The 23368-nt window shown below is 44.4% G+C and overlaps 1 protein-coding gene across 11 annotated transcripts in view; it reads left to right on the plus strand.

Moving 5' to 3' along the window:
• ADCK1 (aarF domain containing kinase 1) overlaps positions 1-23368 on the plus strand; it is an 86181-nt gene that overhangs the window by 19784 nt on the left and 43029 nt on the right. For all 11 annotated transcript variants that reach the window (XR_009958538.1, XM_062577023.1, XM_062577019.1 and 8 more), the window contains one exon: positions 14387-14590. Coding sequence is in view for 10 of the 11 variants with exons in the window: in XM_062577023.1 (XP_062433007.1) it covers positions 14387-14590 (204 nt within the window). In the remaining variant the exon portion in view is untranslated. The remainder of the gene's footprint in view (positions 1-14386; positions 14591-23368) is intronic.

Genomic DNA, 23368 nt, shown 5'->3' on the forward strand with positions numbered 1-23368 from the left:
GGGAAAGTGCATGCAGTATAGTTCATTGTGATACCATCTGTGATAAAGACAATTATCTTTAGCACTGCTGGGGGCAATTCCTTCTTCCTATTGTGGCAGCAAAGTAATGTGCTCTGGATGGTGACTAGTCAATATGCAGCCTCATTTAGGATGTCATTTTATTCATCTCAGTGTGGTGCCATGTCAAATATTCTTAAATTTTATTATTTTTTTCAAACTGCTATCTCTGCCTTTTTTAACTGGCATCTTGAAATCCAGCATAGGTTCTCTCTGATGCTTTTGTTCCCTCCCAGCCACCGTAAAGATTTAGTGGACCCAATGCCACCTTCAGTAGCACCCACATAAGCTCATTGTTTCCAGATTCTGCTTCCATTAACACCTGCACAAATCTACTGTTTTCAGCCTGAAAGCAAAGTAGTTGCTGAGAAGAACGATCTGACCTAATTGCAGTTTAACGGGTGTATTGGTTGTACATGAATCAGAAAAGACACCAGCTCAATCTCCATAGCGGTGTCTTTGCTGCGATGCTAATATACTGCAACTTCCTTTATGAGTGCTGAGCTGTGCAGTGTTAACAGAGGAAGAAGCTGGAATAACTTATATAAATATATATTTTTTTCACTAAAGACAGCAGCTCTGACTCTGATACTCAGAGGGCAATAGATCTACTGAGTAACACAGGGACTTTTTTTTTTTTTTTTTAAACATAGGCACTTTTTAAAGTAGATTTGTGCTTTACTAGTGATAATGACTTACTGGCACTGGTAACTGCCACTATCTTACTATTGGTCCTAGTGCTATGGCAGTCACTGTAGTTTTGTGGAATTGACAGTGTAATCCCATGGTTGTTGTATTTCCTGACTTCCTAGTCAGTCTAATCTAATCACTTCTGGGTATTCTTGTGTTGCTGTGTTTCTCCTCTAGGTACCCTGATCCTATGGGAAAGGGGCTGTACTTTGAAGATTAAGCTTCTCAGATTAAAGAAGGGGAAAGGAATCTGCCACTGCCAGTTTGGTAAGGGGATATTTTGCTGAGATCTCCAGAAAGATTGCAAAGGAAATTCTTCTTTCTGGGTGCTGTGACCATGCTGAATGCTGGAGATCATCTGTGTGATTATAACAGAGCAAGCCTTCTTGCTGTGCTCTCTTGGCCATTGGAATGGCCTACCAGGAGAGAAGTTACATATGTATGAGGGGGAGAAGCTGCTGTTGCAGGGCTTAATTGCCTGACATTGACTCAGATGGGTCTTGACTGGAGGTCAGCTGTGACATGCAGCTGGTAGGGTGGGATTTGACTGTTGGGAAGAGAAAAAAGCCCAGATTCTCTGGTATCTACAAAGTGGATGTGACGATTTCTCCCCTCCAGCAGCAGTGCCTGCCTCTGTGCTTCCTTCTTCCCTGCACACCCACGCAGGAGAGCAGACTGTGTGAAGCTATCCTATTTTGACCCCAGTTGCTGAATTAGATGAGACTCAGCTGAGCTTTCTCTGTCTTTCCTTCTGTGCTTGGGGCACCCATCCCAATAAACTTCACCTCTCTGTCAGTATATCTTTCAATATGTCTTCTGTCCGTTGGTGGTTCCTTTGGACTCTGTGGCTCTTTGAGCTCCATGTGTTTTAGCATGGGATACGAACACTAAGGCAAGTGACTCCCAGGCATGCATCTTCATCTCTGCTACTGAGCTCCTTCACTTTGAAGACCAGGAATATTCAGCACTGAACAGATTTCTTTGATATTCATTTCTTCTCATCTCGTTGTTCTTTGCTAACTCTGGTAACACCCCGTGTTTCCTTTCCCCTTTACTGTCTGTCCTCTTGAGTAGGTGGAAAGTGTTACTGGCCCCCCCCCCCTTTTTTTTTTTATTTATTGAGGTTGAATCAAGCAACTCTTCCTCACTTTATTCTGTCCTGGTTCAGCCACCTGGCAATGGCTCCTGATTTTCCCTTCCTTGTTTTTTTTGCTCCCTCTACTCCATCTGAGACTTAAGACCTTTTTTTCAGTGAAGGGGACATCTCTGTGCCACTCTCCCTGATGTGAAGCGTCTCTGTGCATAGCCATAACTCTGTAAGTTTCAGTGGCAGCCAATTCCCATTGTGGGCTTGTTTGAGCTCTTCATTCCATCCTCCACATGGTCCAGGACCAGCTTCCCTTCCCAAGCAGCTGCCTTCCCAGGGTCTCCTTACATGGATATAGCTATGTGGGGAGTGTTTTCAGGTTATTTTTGCTGCACAAAATTATCTTTTGCTGCTAGGTCTTTAGTCTGTGGTTTCTATAGAGTGTGGCAGAAGCTCCTGTTTTGAGAGCATCTCTGACTGTAACACGTCTCAGTTGAACTTCTTCCCTATAGTGACTGAAGAGAGCAGATAGAGCTTAATAGCACTGATGGCTGAGACCCTCCACTGTAGCTAAACACAAGGCCATTTAAGATCATTTCCTTGCAAAACTTCAACTTGTTTTCGCTCCAGTCCCTCATGCTCTAATCCAAGCTGAGCTGAATTAATTTTATTAGCAATATTTTGAGAGATGCTGTGTCAAATTTATTATCACTTCACCTGCTTTGTAACAGGAGCTACAGGCACTACAATTAAGGGATCAAGACACATGTCTAATTTCACTGCAGCTTCTGCAAATTTCTCTGTCTTCTGCAGCCATGCTGCTGAGTGACTTCTTATCCTCCAAGGATGCTCTGCAATGAAGTACAGGACAGATCTTTGTCTCAGCTCTACCTGGACAAGAGGGCACTGAGGACAGATTCTTGTGTACTTGCACAACTACTGTGCAAGTAGTTGTAACATCCCAAGTCTATGTATACAAATATCACTAGTGTGTTATCACATCAGTGTGCCTGGTCCAGAAACAAAGATAGTGTGAAGAACCAGTTGTGTAGTCACAAGTATTGCCTTCTTCCTGAGAGTGCTTCTCTCCAGTCTGCAAACAGCTTTAAGAGAGAATGGATTGCACCTTCGTACTGTGTCCTGGACACAGCTCAGCATTTCTTTTTCTTTTCCAAGAAGAAAAGAAGGTAAACAGAATTTGCTGAGGGGAGGTAAAAAGGCAAATTCTGCCATTACAGGGATGTGGCCTGGGGAACAAAGGTGCCAGCATCTTGTTTTGTCGCAAGGCCCTTAGACCCTGGTGTCCTCAGTGTCCTCAGCAGGCCATGGACAAGGGAGCAGGACTGACCTGCACAGATTGCCCACGTTTGTGTGTTTTAAATAGCTCCACCAGTTACAAAATTGAACAAAGCCACTGGACTCTCAGTGGCTGTGACTTCTTTGCTTTTGCCCTGGCCAGATCTTCCAACTTTTTCCTCAATCAATGTATGAGTCTCAGTATATGAAGTCATGCAGTGGGGCATTTGCATGGCACATGGCTTCTGGTGGGATGCATACCTGTATGTAAGGTCATTTGGGGAATGGATGTAGGAGCAAGCCTGGAGACAGCCTGCTGGCAGAACCCTCGCATGTGGCACAGTATCTGCTCAGCTGTCAGTGTGTCAGATGCTCTTGGTGAATGGGTTGCAGCTCTGGCAGAACAGCCACATCTAGCACAAAGGGTAAGTGAGCAGTAATGGCATTATCTCAACACTGCAAATAAAGGATATACAGCCATGACAGTGATAGGAGGAAGCTGTGTGTGAGTCCCACTCTTCATGCATGAGATATTACAGAGCTGATTCACCATATGGAGTGGAAACTACCCTTCATTTTGCATTGTTGCCCTCCCAGGTTGAACTAGCTCCCTTGAACTAGCTCAAGCTTTTGGGTTTAATTTTCCCAGACTGCCAAAAGCATTGGAACATATTACTGTTTAAAATTTCACTTCCTTTCTTACCTTCCAAAGCTTGACCTCAATATCTGTAGTGAGGCAATACCTGCCTTAGTGGTACTTCAGTGTGTATTTGTAGTAAATCATTAGATATCTCTAACTGTAAAGCAAAGGACATTTGAAACACGCAGTCATAGATGCTAGAAGTGCAAAATATCTCTAAGATGATCCTGACCAGTAAGAGATGGCCTTTTATTTTTCACTTTTGCGTGAGTTTTTGCTTTGGATGTGTGTCAGGTAGGGCAATCTAGTGAAGAGAACAGAATCAGGGGCTTTGATTTTTATTCCCGGTCATGTCATTGCTGTCCCTTGGGGGACCCAGGCAAATCCTTTCTCCTTTCTGCAATTCATTTTCCTGGTCCAAAAAAGAATAAGGGTTTTTGTAGCTTTGTGAAGTGCTTTCAGAGTTATATATAAAACTTGCTGTAGAGGTATTAAATAATCTTAACAATCCTGTGGTGTGGTACTGAGTGCCCGTACCTACCTACTGAAAACAACTTAGTATCTCAGTGTATCTCAGTCTAGTTAGGTTATTCAGACTAGAAGGGACTCTGCTTCTGGGACTAAAGAAGATCTTACTTCTTATGGGAGAGATCTGGTTTTCTGGGTATGTTCTACTTTCAAATGCTCAAGAACGACGGGCCTACTTGGCCTGTTGTCTACATCACCTTTTTGGCTGAGCCTTCACACAGCAGCATGTTGCTCTCTGGAGATGATGTCTGTAGTTGTGTAGGACTCAGCTTGACTCTCAGATTCCCAGCAGTTTGATCTGGAACTTTTAGTAGGAGAAAATGGATTATTAATACCATAACCATAAAAGTGCTACATCCCAGTTATTTCAACATGCTATTTTCCCCTTATTTCCCTTCCTATTGCTGCTTGTTCTTCCTGCTAAGGAGACCTAGACAGAATTATATTTATTATACTATAAGGTATACTTATTATATCATATATTAGATTATTATATCTCAGAGGTGTTCAGAGGGAAAACAACTGTTCCCTTCTGATTTTCCTCCTGAACTGCCCCACAGATAACTAATTGCAACTCAGTTGCTTTTATTAGCTATTTACCTAAAATTGAGCTGGCTAATGAAAATGTTTCTAATTAGTACAGGGTAGATTAAAACTCATTACAGCAAGGTTGTCAGTAATGGGAGATAATCGGAGCACAAATGACTAAGCTTGAAGCAAAATGAAGATGGAGCATGGGCAGACTATTGGCACTGGTTGTGCATGCATCAGCCAGCAAGGTGCCAAAGCAAGGTGGCTGAACTCTGGTTCAGCGAGGTGACTACTGGTGCTCTGTGTACTTGGTCAAGCGACATTGCTTCCTGCTCTCCATTGTAGCTTGGGAAGTGACTGGCTGAAGACATGGACCTCAGTCCAGCATAAATGTTTCACAAATTAAGTGACATCTCAGGCTACAAATTTGTTGCTAGGCCTCCCCCTAGCTCACCAGAAATGACTGTTAAGAACTATATTGTGAATCTGGGCATTAGTTTGGTGAACATTGGAGTATGTGTACTGCAGTTGGCAGGTCTGTGTGTGCTTGCATGGAAATTCAGAGTAGTGATGACTCAAAGGGCATGAGCTTGCGTATTTTTACAGTGTGAGGTAGGCTCATTTAGGTGTGGAGAAGTCTTTCTTAGTCTCCAGGGAAGACTGATCTAAATCATGAAATGTAGTGGGTTGCTTTAATTTTAGCTGCTTCTAGTGCTGGTGATACAAAACCCCAGCACCAATACTAGGTTTTGGCTGTCTGACACAGGTTGACAGGGAGCTTTCCAAAAAACTATATCCTTCCATTTGTACATAATTCATTGGCCATTGTGGTCTAATGTGTGGCTCCTTGTTCCCATATTGGTAAAACAGAGATGCTGAGAAACTGTCATTTTAGTCTAAGGGGTCAGGTCTGTCCTCTATAGCTTTTTGCAAGCTATAAACCTGTCTCATGCTTCCCAGTGGTCCCACTGGCTACAGACTGTTGTCCCAGAATTTCTGAAGGGTTTATGGAGTGCTCTTCTGAGCTAAAGTGGTCAAAACTGGTTTTCTGAGAGTTAGGAGGATGTATTTTTACTCAGAGTTTTTCCTGATGGGAGCTACCTAAAATGTATAGGTCTGAAAAGGTATATTGACAAAATATACCTGTCAAGTGGGAACATGTGGAATGGTTTAATATGGGCAGGCAGAGATCTACAGGGGAGATAAGTCTTTAGGAAAATTATGCTCAAGTTACACAAATAATGAATTATTAGATTGTGGGTAGTTATTCTCATTCCAAAGGCATGTCCTTAGCCTGTGATTAGCAGTGCAATCAGTTATTATTAGTACAGGGAAGCATTTGAATGGAGATATCTGATGTACCTTGGAATGAGCTTTTGTAAAAGGTAAGCAGGAAAGACAGTATGAAAAGGAGATAATAAGAATTTCTTTAGAACTGTGTGTTTCCCTGCAGCATCCCTGCTGCCAGTCAGTTTCATCACCAGGCTAGTAGTGTTAGTGAAGGCTATAGTAGTTTATATTAACTGTATATTTATTCAGACTTGTTCAAAGAGGAGATAACAGCCCCTTGGATGCAAATACAGTGTCACTGTAGTGGGTTCTAGGTTTTCTACTGCTGTTTTTAAAGTATCCTAGTACCCTATTCACTTCACCAGTAGCTGTATCTTCCATAAACATCTTTACAGATTTTTGGTATGACACCTGATTTCAGTCTCTCTGTGCTCAATTAAGGTGGACTTCCTTTCATTCCTCTTCAATTTGTGTTATCTTGGATCATCTAAAGCAGCACTGTAGTTTTATCAGTCATGTATGTACAGCCCTTCCATCATATGGTGTGGAAGAGAAAAGGCCTGTGGCCAGATTTCTTTCCTATCATCTCTGACATGTCTTTTCTGCCTCATCCACTTGCTATGCTTTGGGGATACCTGCCACAGAGGTATGATGACAACCTTTCTTCCTGCTTTCTGTGCTGGGACTGGAGTCCAAGGGGAAGTCTCACTATTCCAGTCCAGTCTACAATTACTGGAGCCACTTATGGAGTAGCTGTCTCCTGCTGGATGCCTGGCAGAATTTCTGCCTGGGACACCTCCACGCATTCTATGCCACAAGATATTTCCTGGCATCCTAAAGCCTTGAGATGAAACAGCAATGGCTGCAACTCTGACATGAGAGAGGAAGAAAGGAAGGGGTCACAGTCATCACCAATATCCCAAGTCCTTGCAATGGCAGGGAATTTAGTAAATAAAGAAGATCCTTGGAAGCAGATTGAACCCCAGCAGAAGGCTGGGCCCCCAATAGTCTCTGCCAGTTAGACCTAGGGAAATATCTCCCTTGACCATATTTCTTGTGAGTGATTTAACCTGCAATGTAGAAGCTGGATACACCAAATAGTTTCTTTAGTGATTTTAATGATTGTGGGAACATCAGTGCACCCTACCTGTCTCGTACTGTGGCCGATCAATATGGTAATTTTTCTCTTGGTGCCTTGAACAAGAGTGTTTAAAGCCCTTTAAACATTTTATTACATGTAATGTTCTTGTGAGTCTGTAAAATGGTATCGTGTTACTGAGTTTTGTAAAGAACTGTGTAAAAGCACTTTTAGAGATGAAAAGCTCAATATAAAATCAGGTATAGTTGTTTGATCATAAATGTCTAAAGCCTTTCTGAATACCATTAAGCTCCTGGATTTTATATCCTCTGACACTGAGTGCCACTGGTTAATGCTGTACTGTGAAAAATGGAATGTATAAAAAAAAAAAAAATTAAAGGATTGTTGCTTTGTGGAATGCCCTATTATTTGCTATTTTATAAAATCTGGGAATAGGAATGGGAGATTTGCTTTTTTATTATTTCATACAACTCCCTCTTATGCATCAACTCTCTCTAAACAGTCCTTTGACATTTCAGATCTCTTTTTCTCATGGGCTCTTTTCAAGACCTTGAGCACTTTTTTTTTTTTCCTGAACCTCTCTGGACTGTTTTTATTTCTTCTTTTTGTGATAAAATGTTCAGAACCAAACACACTATCCAGAAGTTGTACTGTCAGTTTACACAATGACATTTTGATATTGATGTTTTGACTTTATGATATGAGAATTTAACATTGTTCTCTTTCTTAACAGAGTCAAACAGCTTGATTGCGTTTTTTGATCCCCATTTTGCATTGAGCAGGTGCCTTCACTGAGCCATCCACAACAACATGATGCTTATGCTGGGTGGTTACAGTTAGTATAGAGCCCATCAGTGTGTGCGGGCAGGAAAAATTGTTTCTCCCAGCATGTATAACCTTGTGGTCATCTATGCTCAGGGTGATCTACCAGTCTATTGATTGTTTTTTATCTTTAGTAGGGGCTTGGCAGGGCTTATTTTTTTGTAGTAGTGAGTAATTTCTGTTGCATCTCCTGGAAGTTTTGTCATTGCGCAGTTCTCTCCTTTGCCAGATTTCTATCAGGGAAATTAAACCTTGAGATTAGAATGGGTGTAATGGGTCACTCTAATGTTAACTTTTGACAGTGATGCAGGGCAACCCATCTATCTTACAGAGCCCCTTCTGCCTTGTGGGTCCTATCCATACCTCTTTCTCTTTTCATCACATTTCGCTGTGTTTCTAGTGCTAGTTCAGACTTACTAGAAATAATGACACTGCAAGTGCTCATATAGACAGCTCCTAGAGCATCACCTTGTCTAAGCCTACTCAGAGCATGTTGAAATGAAGCTGTGGTAAAAACATTACTAAATATTGCAATTTTGTCCTAATTAGAGATCTTCACCATTGCTACTGTCTGTAGTGCTGGGCTTGGTGTTGTAGAGAGGGAATTTTGAGTGGAGAATGATAAAATGAACATATGATTTGAAAGAGCATCCTTGTATCTTGTCCAATAATGACTGAGTTTTCTTTTCACTTTTTTTGAGGGAATTTATTGAAAGCCACTTGAAAGTCCCAATACATCTTTCCCCTTTCTCTTTTATTGACTCTTGTGTTAACATGTTCAGAGAATTTTGGTAGGCTGGAGAAGAATGATTTTTTTTCCTCTTAAAATCCCTGTTGGCTTTTCTTCAGTCGTATCGTATTTAGCTAGAGGATTTTAGTGTTCTCTGTAATTATTGTCTCAACTAATTTAGTTGGGACAGAACAAAATCTAACAGGACTATAGTTTCTCAGATTATCCTGGACTTTTTTTTAAAAAAACAAGGCAACATTTATTCACCTTCAGTTTGCTGGAAGCTAACAGTTTTAATGCACAATCCCCGTTTTATTATAATTATTAGCTTCACAGCCTCTTAAAATTCATCTGAAGCTTTTATATGATTAAAGTCTTCAAGGTTATTTCTGGGAACGTCCCATCTTGGGAGTGCATTTCTCTTTTGTAGCTGTGAGTGAAGAGCAGGGCTAGGGTAGGCTGCTTCTCATCATCTTGCCGCATGTGGGGAATCATCTGTGGCTTGAGCAGAGTTTCTTTTCTCATGTCCAGGTTGGGTACAGGTGAAACAGTAGGAGGCAGCCAGGTGGTGTGGAGCTGCTCCTACTTAGCTGTGCAAGGGTGCTAGGCAGCACTGAGGTGCCATCCTAGCCCTGTTCCCACAGCAAAATCCAGCCTGATGCCCTTTGTAAGGTATCTTTGTTTGCAGTGTTCCTAGAAGCTGCAGCCATCACCAGGAATTTCTGGTGACTTGCGTGTTATGTCTTAGATTAATTGCTTTTCAAATTTTCTCTCTGCGTTCCTAATCCTCATTTCATGTTTTGCCAGCTACAAGTATGCCCCTCAGAGTTGGAATGACTTTTCTGAAGGACTTTTTGTTTGAGGAATTACTTTCACCATTTCACCTTCATGTCTTTAGGGACATTCCTGAGCCCTTTTACAGAATCTGTCTCCAGATACTCAGGTTTGTACCTGTATATTTTACCTTTGGTACTTAGTTTCTTCTAAATTAATTACTTTTTTTTAAGACCAGATTAGCATCAGCCACATTCCTGACACCTGTATTTTTGATACTCCAAAGAGCAGCTCTTTGCCAAGGTCTCTGTGAGTAAAGACTCTTTCAAAAGTATTTAGAATACTTGAGAAGCCAGATCTGCTTGTACATCAAGGATAAATTAAAAAATGTCCCTGTGCACCTCTACTTGCTGAGTGCTTCATCCTGTATGTGCCTGCTCTCTACACCTGTAAGTTATTTCTTTTATTATGGCCCATATGAAACAACTTTGATTATTAAAGTTAATTCCAGTCTATTTAGGATTTTGGCAAACCATATGGGTCTGATAGCCTCTCTGTAGGCCAATGGAGAATGTATCCCACTGAAACTGGGGGGTGGGGGGTGAAAGAGAAGCCCATGTGGACTGGGGAAGGAGTCATATATACATGCAGACAGGTAGGCATTTGTAATCCAAATTACTTCCCAAGGGAGGCATCTTCTTGGTAATTCCCAGTATGTGAAATGTTTCTATTCCTTGTACTGTGATTGTGGGCATGCTGCATATAAGTCCATATAAGTCCATGTCTAACTAGCTGCTGTTCTCAGCTCTTCTCCCTGATAAGAGTAAGAGTCCAGAGTGTGTTGCTTGTGCAATGAAGAGCGATATCTTGTGAGATTTCTTGGAGAAAATCTCTGAGCTGTTCTGGGAGGTTTTCATTTACCCTGCAGTTTCTTGTTTGTAGGACAGGAACGCGTGGGTACTGTGTCCAGTACTGTTGACCCATATTAACAGATAGCATCAGGAATGTTTTTCTGCCAGCCTCCTGGCCAGGTTGATAAGAAAAGAAACCTTGGAAGCTGTATTCACAATCGCTCTATGTTTTCACTGTACTCCTGCCTCTAATGTAGATTGTGCTTTTGTAAAATAAGGTAGATTTCCCTCTCCTAAGACAAGATTATCTGTATCTGTAATTATTTGTAGGGTTTTTGATCAAACTCTCTCTGACAGAGACAGGGGCTAGCATTCCCTGGTCCTTATATCCTGCCAGGGCAGCGAACTCTTAGAACTTCTAGGTGCACCATGAAAGCACTGTGGAGGATGTTGTGCATGTAGTTTTTGTTCTTTTTTACTCCTGGAGCCCTCTATAAGGAGTGCCCTTTTCTTTCTTGGTGAGGACTGCTGTGTCCATGGGGCAATCTGGGTCCTCTACAGGATAGGGAAATTTGAGAGGCTTAAATTTCCTCTGTCCTTGTGCTAAAGGAGTAAGGTCCCTCTCTGCCTCCTTCACAGCAATGACAGGCATGAAAATACACCCTGCAGCCAGCCAAGTATGTCTACATCCGGTTGCATTTTCAACTGCTTAAGTTTTCCATTTTGCTGGCTGCTTTGAGTCATTTGCCAACCAATCCCCTGGGTGATCACTGTGGGGCAGTGAGTGCTTTGGTGCCAGCACCTCCAACCTGAGCTGGCTGATCCCTAGCACCATGTTACAGCCCCAGGACTGCTGATGCTTTGCCCTGAGTCATGCAGCAGTCTGGGGCCTCTCCCGGGTTTCTGCTGTGTCTGTGGGAGGTGGCAAGGCCCCAGTCTGGCCCTTGCTCAGTGTGGGAGTTTCTGGAGTGCATCTGCAAGGAGCCAGGCCTGGCACTGTTTCCTGCCCAAGTCAGGCAGCTGCACTCAACCTGCCACCTCCAGGGATGCTGGACTGCCACAGCTATGGCTTCCCCTTCACTGCCAGGGTGGGTTTTCTGCACTGCTGGAGGCAGACTGTGGAGGGCAATTACCAGAGCTGCATAAAGCTATTTCCTTCTAATGGGCTGAACTCCTTGTGCTGTGACAAACTACCCAGCTGGGAGGTTTGTCAGCCAGCTCTGGCTCGCTCCCTGCCTTTGCCTTTCTCTTTCATCCCATTACTCCCTCCCTGCTTTTCTTGCTCATTTCTTTTCATGCTTTCCTTTACTCATCCCCTTTTGGCTTACTTTTGACCTGCCCCCACACAGGGGAACAGACTCTGCAGGAGCCTGCTTGTTACAGGAGGAACTTTAGAACAGCCGTGTGAAATACAGCATACTAATCCAGGAGACTTCAGGGAGCGCTTATGGGCACTGTGGGTGTTGTACATCTGAGAACGCTTTCGAGCAAGTGATGTGAGCAGGTGACACACAGGTATGTGTGTGTCTCCCCTCTGTTTTGAGATAAGCTTGCTCTGCTGGTGTGAGTTACACTTGTCTGTGTATGCACATTTAGGGGAGAGAGAGAGAAAGAAAGAAAAAAATGCATGCCCGTGTGCACATGTGAACGTGTCAAGTCTCACATACTGAGTGTGAGACTTGCATGTTAGGCTTTCTCTTCACACTTCCCTCAGCCTGTACTTCATGTGCTGCAGCTCAGCAGTCAGCCTGTCCCCTGACATGTTCCCTTGTGGGGTACACACAACTTGTTGTGCGGTAAGGTGATAAGATGCTACACTGCCTGATGCAGAGGGAAAAAATGAGTGTATATGTTTGTGTGTTCCTGCACATTTTTTTTTTTTTATTAATTTTTTTTTAATTGTTCCTCTCTGCCGAGTAGTCCAAGGCTTCTGGTGGTGTCCATCACCACAGGATCATAGTGTCTTCTGGGCTGATGAGGTCTGCAAACAGAGAATTTGACCTTCACTGACTTCTTGCACAGAAGCTGGAGGAATTAGCAGCCTCCATTCAGATCAAAGAATCATAGAATCAGTAAGGTTGTAAGGGTCCTCTGGAGATCCATCTAGTCCAACCCCCCTGCTCAGCCAGGTCACCTAGAGCATGTTAGACAGGGTTGCATCCAGGCAGGCCTTGAATATCTTCAGAGAAGGAGACTCCATAGCCTCTCTGGGCAACCTGTTCCAGTGCTCCGTCACTCTCACAGTGAAGAAATTCTTCCTCACATTCAGGCGGAACTTCCTGTGGTTCAGTTTGTGCCCGTTGTCTCTAGTCCTGTCACACGGGACAACTGAAAAGAGTTTGTCCCTGTCCGCTTGACACCCTCCCTTCAGGTACTTATACACACAGATAAGATCCCCGCTCGGTCTTCTCTTCCCTAGGCTGAAGAGGCCCAACTCTCACAGCCGTTCCTCGTAGGGCAGATGCTCCAGCCCTCTGATCATCTTGGTAGCCCTACAGTGCAGTCTCTCCAGTAGCTCCATGTCTCTCTTGTTCTGGGGAGCCCAGAACTGGATGCAGTACTTGAGATGAGGCCTCCCCAGGGCTGAGTAGAGGGGCAGGATCACCTCCCTGGACCTGCTGGCAGCACTCTTCCTAATGCACCCCAGGATACCATTGGCCTTCCTGGCCACAAGGGCACATTGTCAGCCAGCTAAATATCAGATATTACCAGCTGATGGGTGCAGAGTTGTTTTCTGCAGTTGATTTGCTTAGGTTTATTAATGTATCAGGATAAAGTTATCTGAAGTTTATTAATGAATATTGAGTGTAACCATGTCCTTGGCAGGAGGCTTTTGTAGTGGGAGTAATAAAGGCAGAATGAATCATTGTCACTAAAGGATATAGTAGCTGGTCTGTTCTTGAGACACAGAATGAACTTCAGGAACTGAAGACTAGGACTGGCAAGTGGTTGGCAATAGGCTTTTTCATTTGGTGGCTGCTCTTTGGCCAGTGCGAAGAAAGCTGTTGAGTCTCCTAACTCCTAACTTTTAGAAAAAACACTGCTATGGTGAGCTTTGTTGACAATGTGAGCAGCAAGAGCAAGATGTGTCTGGACAGGAAGGTGTAATTTCTCCTGATGCTGCACTGGAGTGAGGTGAGGAGGATGACACACTGACCACCTATTTTTTGCATCACTGCCAGATAGTTTTAATCTTTTTTTTTTTTTTTTTTTTTTTTTTTTTAAATTACATATTTTTAACAAACTCTCTTTCCAAGTTCCTGGCAAGCCATTTGAACTGGGCTGGTATATGCTGTTTTCTTTCCACTTGAATCCAAAGCACTGAGAGTCTATGTAGTCATGGTCCTGAGTTTTGCTTTTTGACAAAGAGTTCCCAAATTAGAATCACAGAATCAGTAAGGTTGGAAGGAACCTCTGGAGATCATCTAGTCCAGCCCCCTGCTCAAGCAGGGTCACCTAGAGCATGTTAGACAGGGTTGCATCCAGGCAGGCTTTGCATATCTCCAGAGAAGGGGACTCCACAGCCTCTCTGGGCAACCTGTTCCAGTGCTCCGTCACTCTCACAGTGAAGAAATTCTTCCTCACATTCAGGCGGAACTTCCTGTGGTTCAGTTTGTGCCCATTGCCTCTAGTCCTGTCGTAGCAGTAGATCATAGTGATAAACCAATCACTAGTGTTATGGGAGATATGTTCTCTGTAAAGATGTGTCACAGGATAGAGCCAAGAACTAGTATGCTGCCACTGATCGTGGTACATGAGCAAATAAGTCCCTTTTATTGTGGAGCATCTTGTCCTGGTCTAGTTCAATCCCTTCTGAATCAAACCAGAATCCTAGTGCTTAGCTGATACATTAGATCATGATGGCCAAAACCAATCAAGGAAATCCCTGGTGTGCTTAAATATTGGGGGAATAAAAGGGACACGTGTGTATGCATGTAATACATTTAATAGGTGGCAACAGGGCTTGGCTGATGTTCTGGTCTCTCTGCAGGTGCACCTGCGCTCTGCTAAGCGCCTCCGGGAGCTGTGCTGTGCCAACCGAGGCACCTTCATCAAGGTGGGGCAGCACCTGGGAGCACTCGACTACCTGCTGCCTGAAGAGTACACCTGCACCCTCAAAGTGCTGCACAGCCAAGCCCCACAGAGCACCAGGCAGGAGATTGAGCAAGTCATCCGTGAGGATCTAGGCAAAGAGGTAAGAGCGACTGTTGGTTTCTTAGGTCTCAGTGAGCCATGTGCAGCTGGAGGAATGAAAACAGCAGCAAGGAGGTGCCTGCTGATCCTCAGCTGTAAGAGATTTCAAGGTAGATGTCTCCTTTTTGCTCCTTGGAGAATGCCATGCAAATTTTACCTGCCTATTGATAGGCATTGCTGGCAAGCTTAGGAAAGGAGAAGATAATAGAGGAGTAATAGAGTGAGGACTGTCAGGAGCTGACGGGCCTTAGCAGAGCAGCATGCCCAGGAGCTTGTGCTCAGACTAACAAGGTTGCTGGACATCAGGTTGGAGGGCCGTAGGCCACACTGAGAGGGGTGCTGTTTAGGACTCAGATGCTATGAGAGAACTGTGTGAGGGGAGGCTGCTCTCCCCTGGCTTTACTAGACCAATTCCAAACAGCACTGACAGCATTTTACTTTTTCAAGCCCCTAATTAACACCTCAAAGAAAAAAATAAATAAATCCCTTTAATAGTAGCATAAATCACTTTTGGCACTTGCAGTCAGGTAACAGGGAAGTCGAGAGGCTGTGTCACAGTTAACCCTCAGCAGCCCACATTACTGAGATCAGAGGAGGGTGCTTATGTTCATTAGCTGTAAGAGCCAGTGTTTAGCAAGTATATCCTGCTTCTTTGCATCTTGTGCCTTTTGAGGAGAGCTCCCCTCTCATTCCTGCCCCAGGCTGAGGAGAGGTGTTTCAAGGATCATAGCTGATATAGTGAGAGGGAGGGAGGAGGCACCACTATGCAAAGGCAGTTGCAAAAACTCAGGATGGAAGGGGAGGAAGACAGGAGGTTAGAGAAGGGAAGCAGTGTATACATGTGTATCAATTCATTTAAGGAGGTGTAGGGGGCTATTCTGGGGTGTTCTTGGCCCATACTCTCAGATGGGGAGGAGGTACAGTGGGACATGCAGCAAGTGAAGTATTTGGACCTGTTCAGTATATTATGGATGGATTTGGATGGGGTAGGTCTGCCTAGGTGCAGTTCTAGGGCCTGCAAAGTATCGCCTGGTCAGGAATTACAATGAATATTTCCCTTCAGTTTAATGGCAGGGTTAACATCAGCCCCTGACCTGCCTTCCCTTTGCCTGTGTGAGACCAAGGTTCTCCCTATCTCAGTGCTACAGGCTTGTAGCACAGCTAATAGTTCAGTGGCTAGATGGAGCTGAATAGGCTGTGCGCTCTCTGCAAACCCCTGCTGCTCCGTGGGGCTCCATCCAGCAGCCTCCCCTCCACAGGAGCCATCCCAAAGTTAGCCCTCATTAAATTACAAAAGCAGCCTCCGTCTGGCTCTGTTTGCGCGACTTCTCTCTGTGGCTGAGCAGGGTTCTCAGAGATAGGCCCTCTTCTTTTCTCTCAATTTTTTTTTCACCTACCACTGATATATTCTGATTTCCGCCCCCCCCCCCCCCCCCCCCCCGTATTTCAGGAGCTTAGTGCCCTCCATGCCTCATTGATTTGCAGTGAGGTAGCTCGAATCCAGTCTCTGCAGTGGACTCTTAGCATTCACTTCACCCACATGGGCAGTGCTTGGCAATATTTAGTTTTAAAGAGACAGAGAGAGAGGGGAAAAAGAAATGGAAGGAAAGAGAGGGAATGCTGAAGGAGAGGAAGAAAGCAATGGTTAAAAAAGAGAGCATGAGATGGGCAAAAAAAAAAAAAAAAGAAAGAAAGAAAGAATTGGGAGAACCTAATGCACCAAAATTATCTTTGCTGGCACCCAAAGAATTTAACAGAGTTACTTCAGGAACAAATTTAATTCCAGCGTAGCTATGTCCTCATTACATTTTAAATACAATATAGTTAGCTGAAATACAGGTGGAAGAAGGGGCAAGGTAGCATGTCAGAGCAGTGGGGAATGCAGAGAGAGATCCTGAAACATTCTCCCGTGGTACCAACATGACACCTGGGAACTTGCAGATGAATTCAAAAAGAAGAAAATGACACTGAGGAAATCTTCCTGGGGGACATAAGCCTGACCCTTCTGCTTTCAAATTCTATCACCTCTAACAGACACAAGAGCAGGCTTCTCAGATGAGTCTAAAGTATAGGCAATTAAAAAAAGAAATTGTATACAGTTTGGACCAGTGCAGACTGTAGGGGGAAAATAATAACTGGAAAATACATTTTTTCCTGTGGAGAAATGTAAGAAGCTGGCAAATGAAGCAGGAACTTTCAAAAGCACTTTAAGATCAAAAAAGCCAGTAAATGTATAGGACCATTATATCTTAGACAATTAGAAAGAATCTGTCTCCTGATGTGACCTCCTCTTGAAAATCTTATCAGTAGCTTGGATGTTTGATAAGTAGGGAAGGTTTTATGGGAAAATTGGCCTAAATGGAGAACATGCTGATAGGACTGATCTTTAAGCCAAGACAGAGTGCTTGTGAGGCACACAGTAGTTCGACACTGCTCTATTATCACCATGAAGGCTTGTGTGGCACCTTACTGGCGGAGGAGCTCTCACTCCAGGCCAGCAGCATGGCTAGAGACTTCAATCTGCAGCATTTAGTTCTGTTGCAGGAGCTAATGGACTAATTTAATGACAAATGACATGTTTTGCTGATTCAGTACAGAAGGAGAAGCAGAATACAAGCTGACTATTGGGTTGCCCTGTCAAACCCCATTTTGAATCTAGGGCAATATCCGTGTGTACCTATCAGGGATTATTAGGATAGGAATAATCAGTAGTTCCCAGTATAGGTGTAGTGAATGAATGCTGTTTTCTAATTTCAGCCACAGTGGGTTGGCTGAGTGATAATAGCAGATGATAATTCTGTTGAGTATTGTAAGCAATAGGGCAGGGGAGAGGGATTCTCAGGACAACATAAATAGTAATGGTGGGAGAGACTGCACAAATAAACATTTACAATGACTCTTGGAAGTGTTTGTCAGTGAGATGATAGAGCAAGGGTCTTTAGGAGAGATGATGGAGATACAGACATTCTGGATGGATCCCTTGGATCGATTGGGAAAAGCCATAAGAATGGCTGACGAATTGGGAATGAAAGCAGCTCACCTAAATTTATTTTCATCATATTTTCTCTTCATTGCTTGAGCAAAGTCCTGAAAGTATTAAAAAAAAAAAAAAAAAAAAAAAAAAAAAAAAGCTGACAGTTGAAAATGAATGAGAAATGAATGTTCCCTGCCCCACAGTTGTCCTTTTCTCTGCATGGCTATTAATGACACAAGGAAAGATACCTGGTTAAGCTCTGTAACTCAGCAAGGTACATGCAAGAGCAGAGCCAAGCAACTTCTGGTGAATGCGGAGACCGGACATTTAGGGAGAAAGATTGGTGAGAGGTTTTGGAAAGAGAATCTTCAAGAGTGGCTGCACTTTAAAAATGCAAAATTACGTTTTTGTTGCTCTTTGAAATTAGAAATGGTGAAGGAACTGTTTTGCCAGCATTGGGATTAAGGGCACTTCCTCCCTCTTGGCAGGCTTGTTGGAAGAGGCTGGCTTATGGCTCTGCGATGCAGAGATGTAGCACAGGTGATGCCAGTTTGGTCCCAGACCAAAGGTGCAGAACGCATGGCATCTCTGAGTTCAGCCAAGCCTATTCTGACAGCCCTTTAATAGTCTGGTGGAAAAAGCTCTCTGTAGATCTTTGCTTGTGATTTTTCATGGACAGGGTGCTCAGAGGAGCTAATCACTTGCTGCTAAAACTGATCAGACTATTGAGAGACTCCCTGCTGAAAGTACATCTGCTTTTCTTTACTGTGATCTTGGCCATTCCAGAGCTTCTTTCTTTGTAGGACTGAGCAGCTGCAGAATGACTTGACAGCTTTTACAGCTCTGCTCTTCCTTGTTGTCTTTCTTTTGTTTGGCTCCAGTGCAATCCCTAAGATGGCTCTGTGGATCTTACTTCTCTTCTGCCGTGCTGTGATAATGAGTTTAGATACTGTGACTTCTCCTGGCTTCACTGCATACACCTGCCTACCCCAACACTCTCTCTTACCTCTTTCTAGTCCTGACATACCTCCTGGTTTGCAATCATCCATCTGGTCATACTGCACATCCCGTTAGGCTCCTCTTTCTGTAAGCAGTGTTGGTATAGCATGGCAGCCTTTGCTCTGCCAGGGATGGAGAAGGATGGATTGTTTCCCTTCCTTCTGGAACTGTTTATCAGCATTTTAAGCTCTGGCAAGGCATATGCTTACTTCTAATCTGCAAAACAGTTGAAGCGGTGCTCCACCATGCTGGAGAGCAATTAAGCCTTCAGCAGGGTGTTATGCTGCATGCCCTATGGCATCCAAGTTGTTCCCAAGGGAATATGATCCATTTTCTGAAGCCAGCTCCATATGTTGCCCTAGAGAAGAGTCTTTTACCCTGCTAGATCACAAGATCTTTAGGTCACGATGCTGCATATCACATTATGGCCCCAGGAAGTCGGTTCCCAGGCTGACAGTGTTATCTAACCCATCCAGGATGCCAGGAGATGTGCTGCACTTCCTCCATCATTACATATCCTTGTGGCAGAGTGTTTTGCACAAAATCATTGATGCCTGCTGTGATCACTTGCACAGTTTTATGGAGCTGTGAGGGACTGATGCCAAACAGCTCTGACAAAAACGCTGTATATTCTGTTGCAAAACCTTCAAGCCCAGGTCTCCTGTTGCTTTTGATCTTACTTCTGTCCATGGATACCACATTCCAGCAATGTTGTGTGTGGGTGGTTTTTGAAGTCAGCCTCCATGTACACGGCTAATAGAATCATAGAATCAGTAAGGTTGTAAGGGTCCTCTGGAGATCATCTGGTCCAACCCCCTGCTCAGCTGGGTCACCTAGAGCATGTTAGACAGGGTTGCATCCAGGCAGGCCTTGAATATCTTCAGAGAAGGAGACTCCATAGCCTCTCTGGGCAACCTGTTCCAGTGCTCCGTCACTCTCACAGTGAAGAAATTCTTCCTCACATTCAGGCGGAACTTCCTGTGGTTCAGTTTGTGCCTGTTGTCTCTAGTCCTGTCACATGGGACAACTGAAAAGAGTTTGTCCCTGTCCGCTTGACACCCTCCCTTCAGGTACTTATACACAAAGATAAGATCCCCGCTCGGTCTTCTCTTCCCTAGGCTGAAGAGGCCCAACTCTCACAGCCGTTCCTCGTAGGGCAGATGCTCCAGCCCTCTGATCATCTTTGTAGCCCTGCACTGGACTCTCTCCAGTAGCTCCATGTCTCTCTTGTTCTGGGGAGCCCAGAACTGGATGCAGTACTTGAGATGAGGCCTCCCCAGGGCTGAGTAGAGGGGCAGGATCACCTCCCTGGACCTGCTGGCAGCACTCTTCCTAATGCACCCCAGGATACCATTGGCCTTCCTGGCCACAAGGGCACATTGCTGGCTCATGGTCAACCTGTCATCCACCAGCACTCCCAGGTCCTTCTCTGCAGAGCTGCTTTCCAGCGGGTCTGCCCCCAGTGTGTACTGGTGCTTAGGGTTATTTTTCCCTGGGTGCAGGACTGTGCACTTGTCCTTATTGAACCTCAGGAGGTTCCTCTCCACCCAGCTCTCCAGCCTGTCCAGGTCTCTCTGAATGGCAGCACAGCACAGGTAACTAGATGTAGGTTAGCAAGGTTCTGCTCTACCTCCTGTGGGTTAGGTTGCCCATTACAAGAAACCTCCTCCCACTGTGTGGCAACCTGCATCCATTAACTGTCAGACTTGAGGCTGGGCTGTGAGGACCATTACCCTGACAGCATGAGGGGCTGCTGTGAGCATAGGGCTGGGAAGTGGGAGGGGAAAATTGGCTCTTCTCCTACCCCTCTGCATACCTCTCTCAGTAGGCCAATCAAAACTTTCAAGCAGCTGTTAATAAAAAATGTATTAAAACTGTGATGAGGAGTAAAAAAAATTTCACTTTTTTCAGTAACTTGGGATATAAAAAAGAGATTTTTATCGATTAGGAAAAGAATTTTGGCCATGAAAAAGTAATTTAAAGAGTCTGAGATGGATGGCGAAAAGCATTAATGTCACCCAGAACAAATGGGCCTTCATTACTCAAATGCAAGGCAAGAGTGGCTGCCTGCACAGATCCTGCTGCTGCTGCAGCCTGCGCCATGCTCTCCTACCCCATCTCTAGGGAAGAGGCCCCAGCTGCTGGCAACTCTTAGTGTGACCCCCCTCCATTCAGGGCCATTGTGCTGGTGGTGGCTGCCTGGGACTTCTGCTCTCCTGCCAAGTGCAGGTGGGGAAAGCAAATGAGAAATTTTGTGGCTCAGGCTGCAGACCTTGATTGTCCCTTGTGCCCTGCTCTGTTTGCAAACACCAGATTGACTGACCTAATGTCAGGTCAAGGACAACCTGGCATCCTTTTCACCAGGAGAGCTTTGGGACAGGGTTACTCCCTCCTCCAGAGCATGAGAATGTTGTTTTCTCTCAGCGTATAGTCCCTGGAAGGGGAATCTGGTTGAGTCCTGCTCATGGCTGCCTTGGCACTCTATCCCCTAATCTATCTGCCAAAACCTTCCTTCACTTGTGCAACGGGGCTTAGTCTCCTTTGACTTCCTTTGCATTAATTGTTTAACCTATAGGAGTTTAGACAGTTGATTTTCTGAGGGTTTTTTCTTTTCCTTTTTTTTCTTTTTTTTTTTTCTTCTGCAAGAAATTGAAACATTTGAGATCAGAAAATGCCATGGGGAATGGTCTGGTAAGGTATAATTCTGATTTGCAGGCTCAGTGGCTTTTTTTTCTTTAAGTTAGAGATTCTTTAGGTGCCTAGGTGTTAGTCTATGACATAGCTGCATGGAATTTTTTGACTCATGAGGTCCTACTTGAAGATGGTAGGCTACCCAGAATGATCTCTTTGGTAAGATTTTTCTGAAAGTTTTGATGACACTGGAGTGCTGTGTATTGCTCTGGCACGTTGGCAGTCAATGCACACCACGGCTGTGATAGGCTGTGTTGAGTGTCCATGTCCTGTGGAGGTGCTGGCTGTGCTGTACACACCACTGCAACCTGGCCATAGACAGACACTGCCTCTCAGCACATATTTTCTGTAAGCTTTGTAGTGCTTTGGTTTTACAGGATGCATGGTTCAGAGCCAAACCTATGAAGCTGTCTGTGACAGCTGAAGTAATAAACTCACATGACTCAGTGTAACGTACACTCAAATGAATACAGTGCTGTCCTGCTGGATGTGTGCCACACACCTCAGCACTCTGCTCTTGTGTGCACCCTACCCGTGCACTCAATGCTCAAACACCCACCCTGGCACTCTCCTTCCTCTGCCTGTCTGTGGATGGAGGATTTCACCCACCATTCCCCTTCCAGGAGCCAGGCATACAAATATACTTCCCTGTGCCATCTCCTTACCCTTCTCTGCCAACCGTGGCACAGATTTTCTTGCCCATCAGATGTGACTATCCCCACCTTTCCTAACCCTTTATCCCAAAACATCCCCTCACCACCCTGTATATCCACGTGAACCTGCCCACAGACCTTCCTCCCACCCTTCCCTTCTCTCTTACACTTCACAAAGCCCCTAGGCTTTAAAAGCTGAATCAGAGGCATTTAAGATGAGGTACAGGTGATGTCTGTTCCCAAAGGTCCCTGTATGCCCTCAGGCCTGGCAGCTGGTTATTTCTCACAGGACTGCTGCTGTTGTTCAGGTTTACTTGCTGACAGGACCCTTTGGGCATCTCTGCAGTCCAAGGCAGAGCCTCCCTCTGCCTGGCTGTGAGCAACACTGAGCCTGTTGTCTTGAGTCCATTGACCCTTTTCTACTTTAGTTTCAGCCAGCATGTGGCAAAGATGCATTTATACCCAGAGTCAAAATGGCTTTGGAAATACACTTGCTCCTGGGTGCTTTCTTAAATCATACCTTCTTGCTTAATGTGCCTACTAGCACCATTTCTGTGATGTTTCTTCCTACATGTGCTGCCCTTGCTCTTTACAGCAAGCTGCTGGCATCTGTAGCACTAATATGTCAATAGCTGTTCCGCAGGAATTTGATCAAGGGGTTGTGGGTGCCTTGGAGACCCCTACATATCTTACTATGTGTGTAATTCAGGAAAAAATGGGGCCTTCCCAATGGAATGGGGCGAGGGGAGCAGTGGGATTATTGTCATCTGTTACTTGTAAGTGCTAGCACTCAGTGCTCTGTTCACAAATGAGGAGTCTGCTGTGCCAGGTGCTGTACAGGTGTGAGTGTAATTAGCTTCTGTCCTAGACAGCTTACAATCTCTGTATAAAACAGGAGACAGCAGATCAACTCAGACAGACTGCTGAGTGCAGAGACCATCCTGGAGTACTGGTTAGATTAAAAATAAACCACGAAGCTTTGAAGGTGAATGCAAATAGGCAAATTTGGTCAACAGAGAGAAGAAATTATTGGAAGAATATAAACAGACAGTGGTACAGTCCAAGGGATAAGACAGGGCAGCAGTCTTTTCCCCTTTTCAGAGTAGGCATGGGCCAGGCCAGGCTGTGTTTGTCAAACTCAGCAAAAGAAATGTGTTTCAGGGTTTGAGAGGATGGTAACCTGGACAAGAATTTTAACTGGGCTATAGAGAAAAATGTTTTAGGTGTATCATGCAGGAAGAATATGCAAGATTTGGACTTGGTCTGCAAATGAGATTTAGAAGAAGGTTAATGTTGGAGACAGTACCAAGGTTGCAGGCATGTTTGACAGATGTGGTGACATTGTCCATTGTGGTGAGAAAAGAGGGATGGTTTGAGTGACAGCATAGCTAAAGCTGTGTTCCCGATGTTGAATGTAAACAGACAGATGAATATATGAAAGAAGGTATTTGAGAGACAGGCT

The sequence above is a fragment of the Rhea pennata genome, chromosome 5 (assembly GCF_028389875.1).
Source record: "Rhea pennata isolate bPtePen1 chromosome 5, bPtePen1.pri, whole genome shotgun sequence".
Classification (NCBI taxonomy): Eukaryota; Metazoa; Chordata; class Aves; order Rheiformes; family Rheidae; genus Rhea; species Rhea pennata.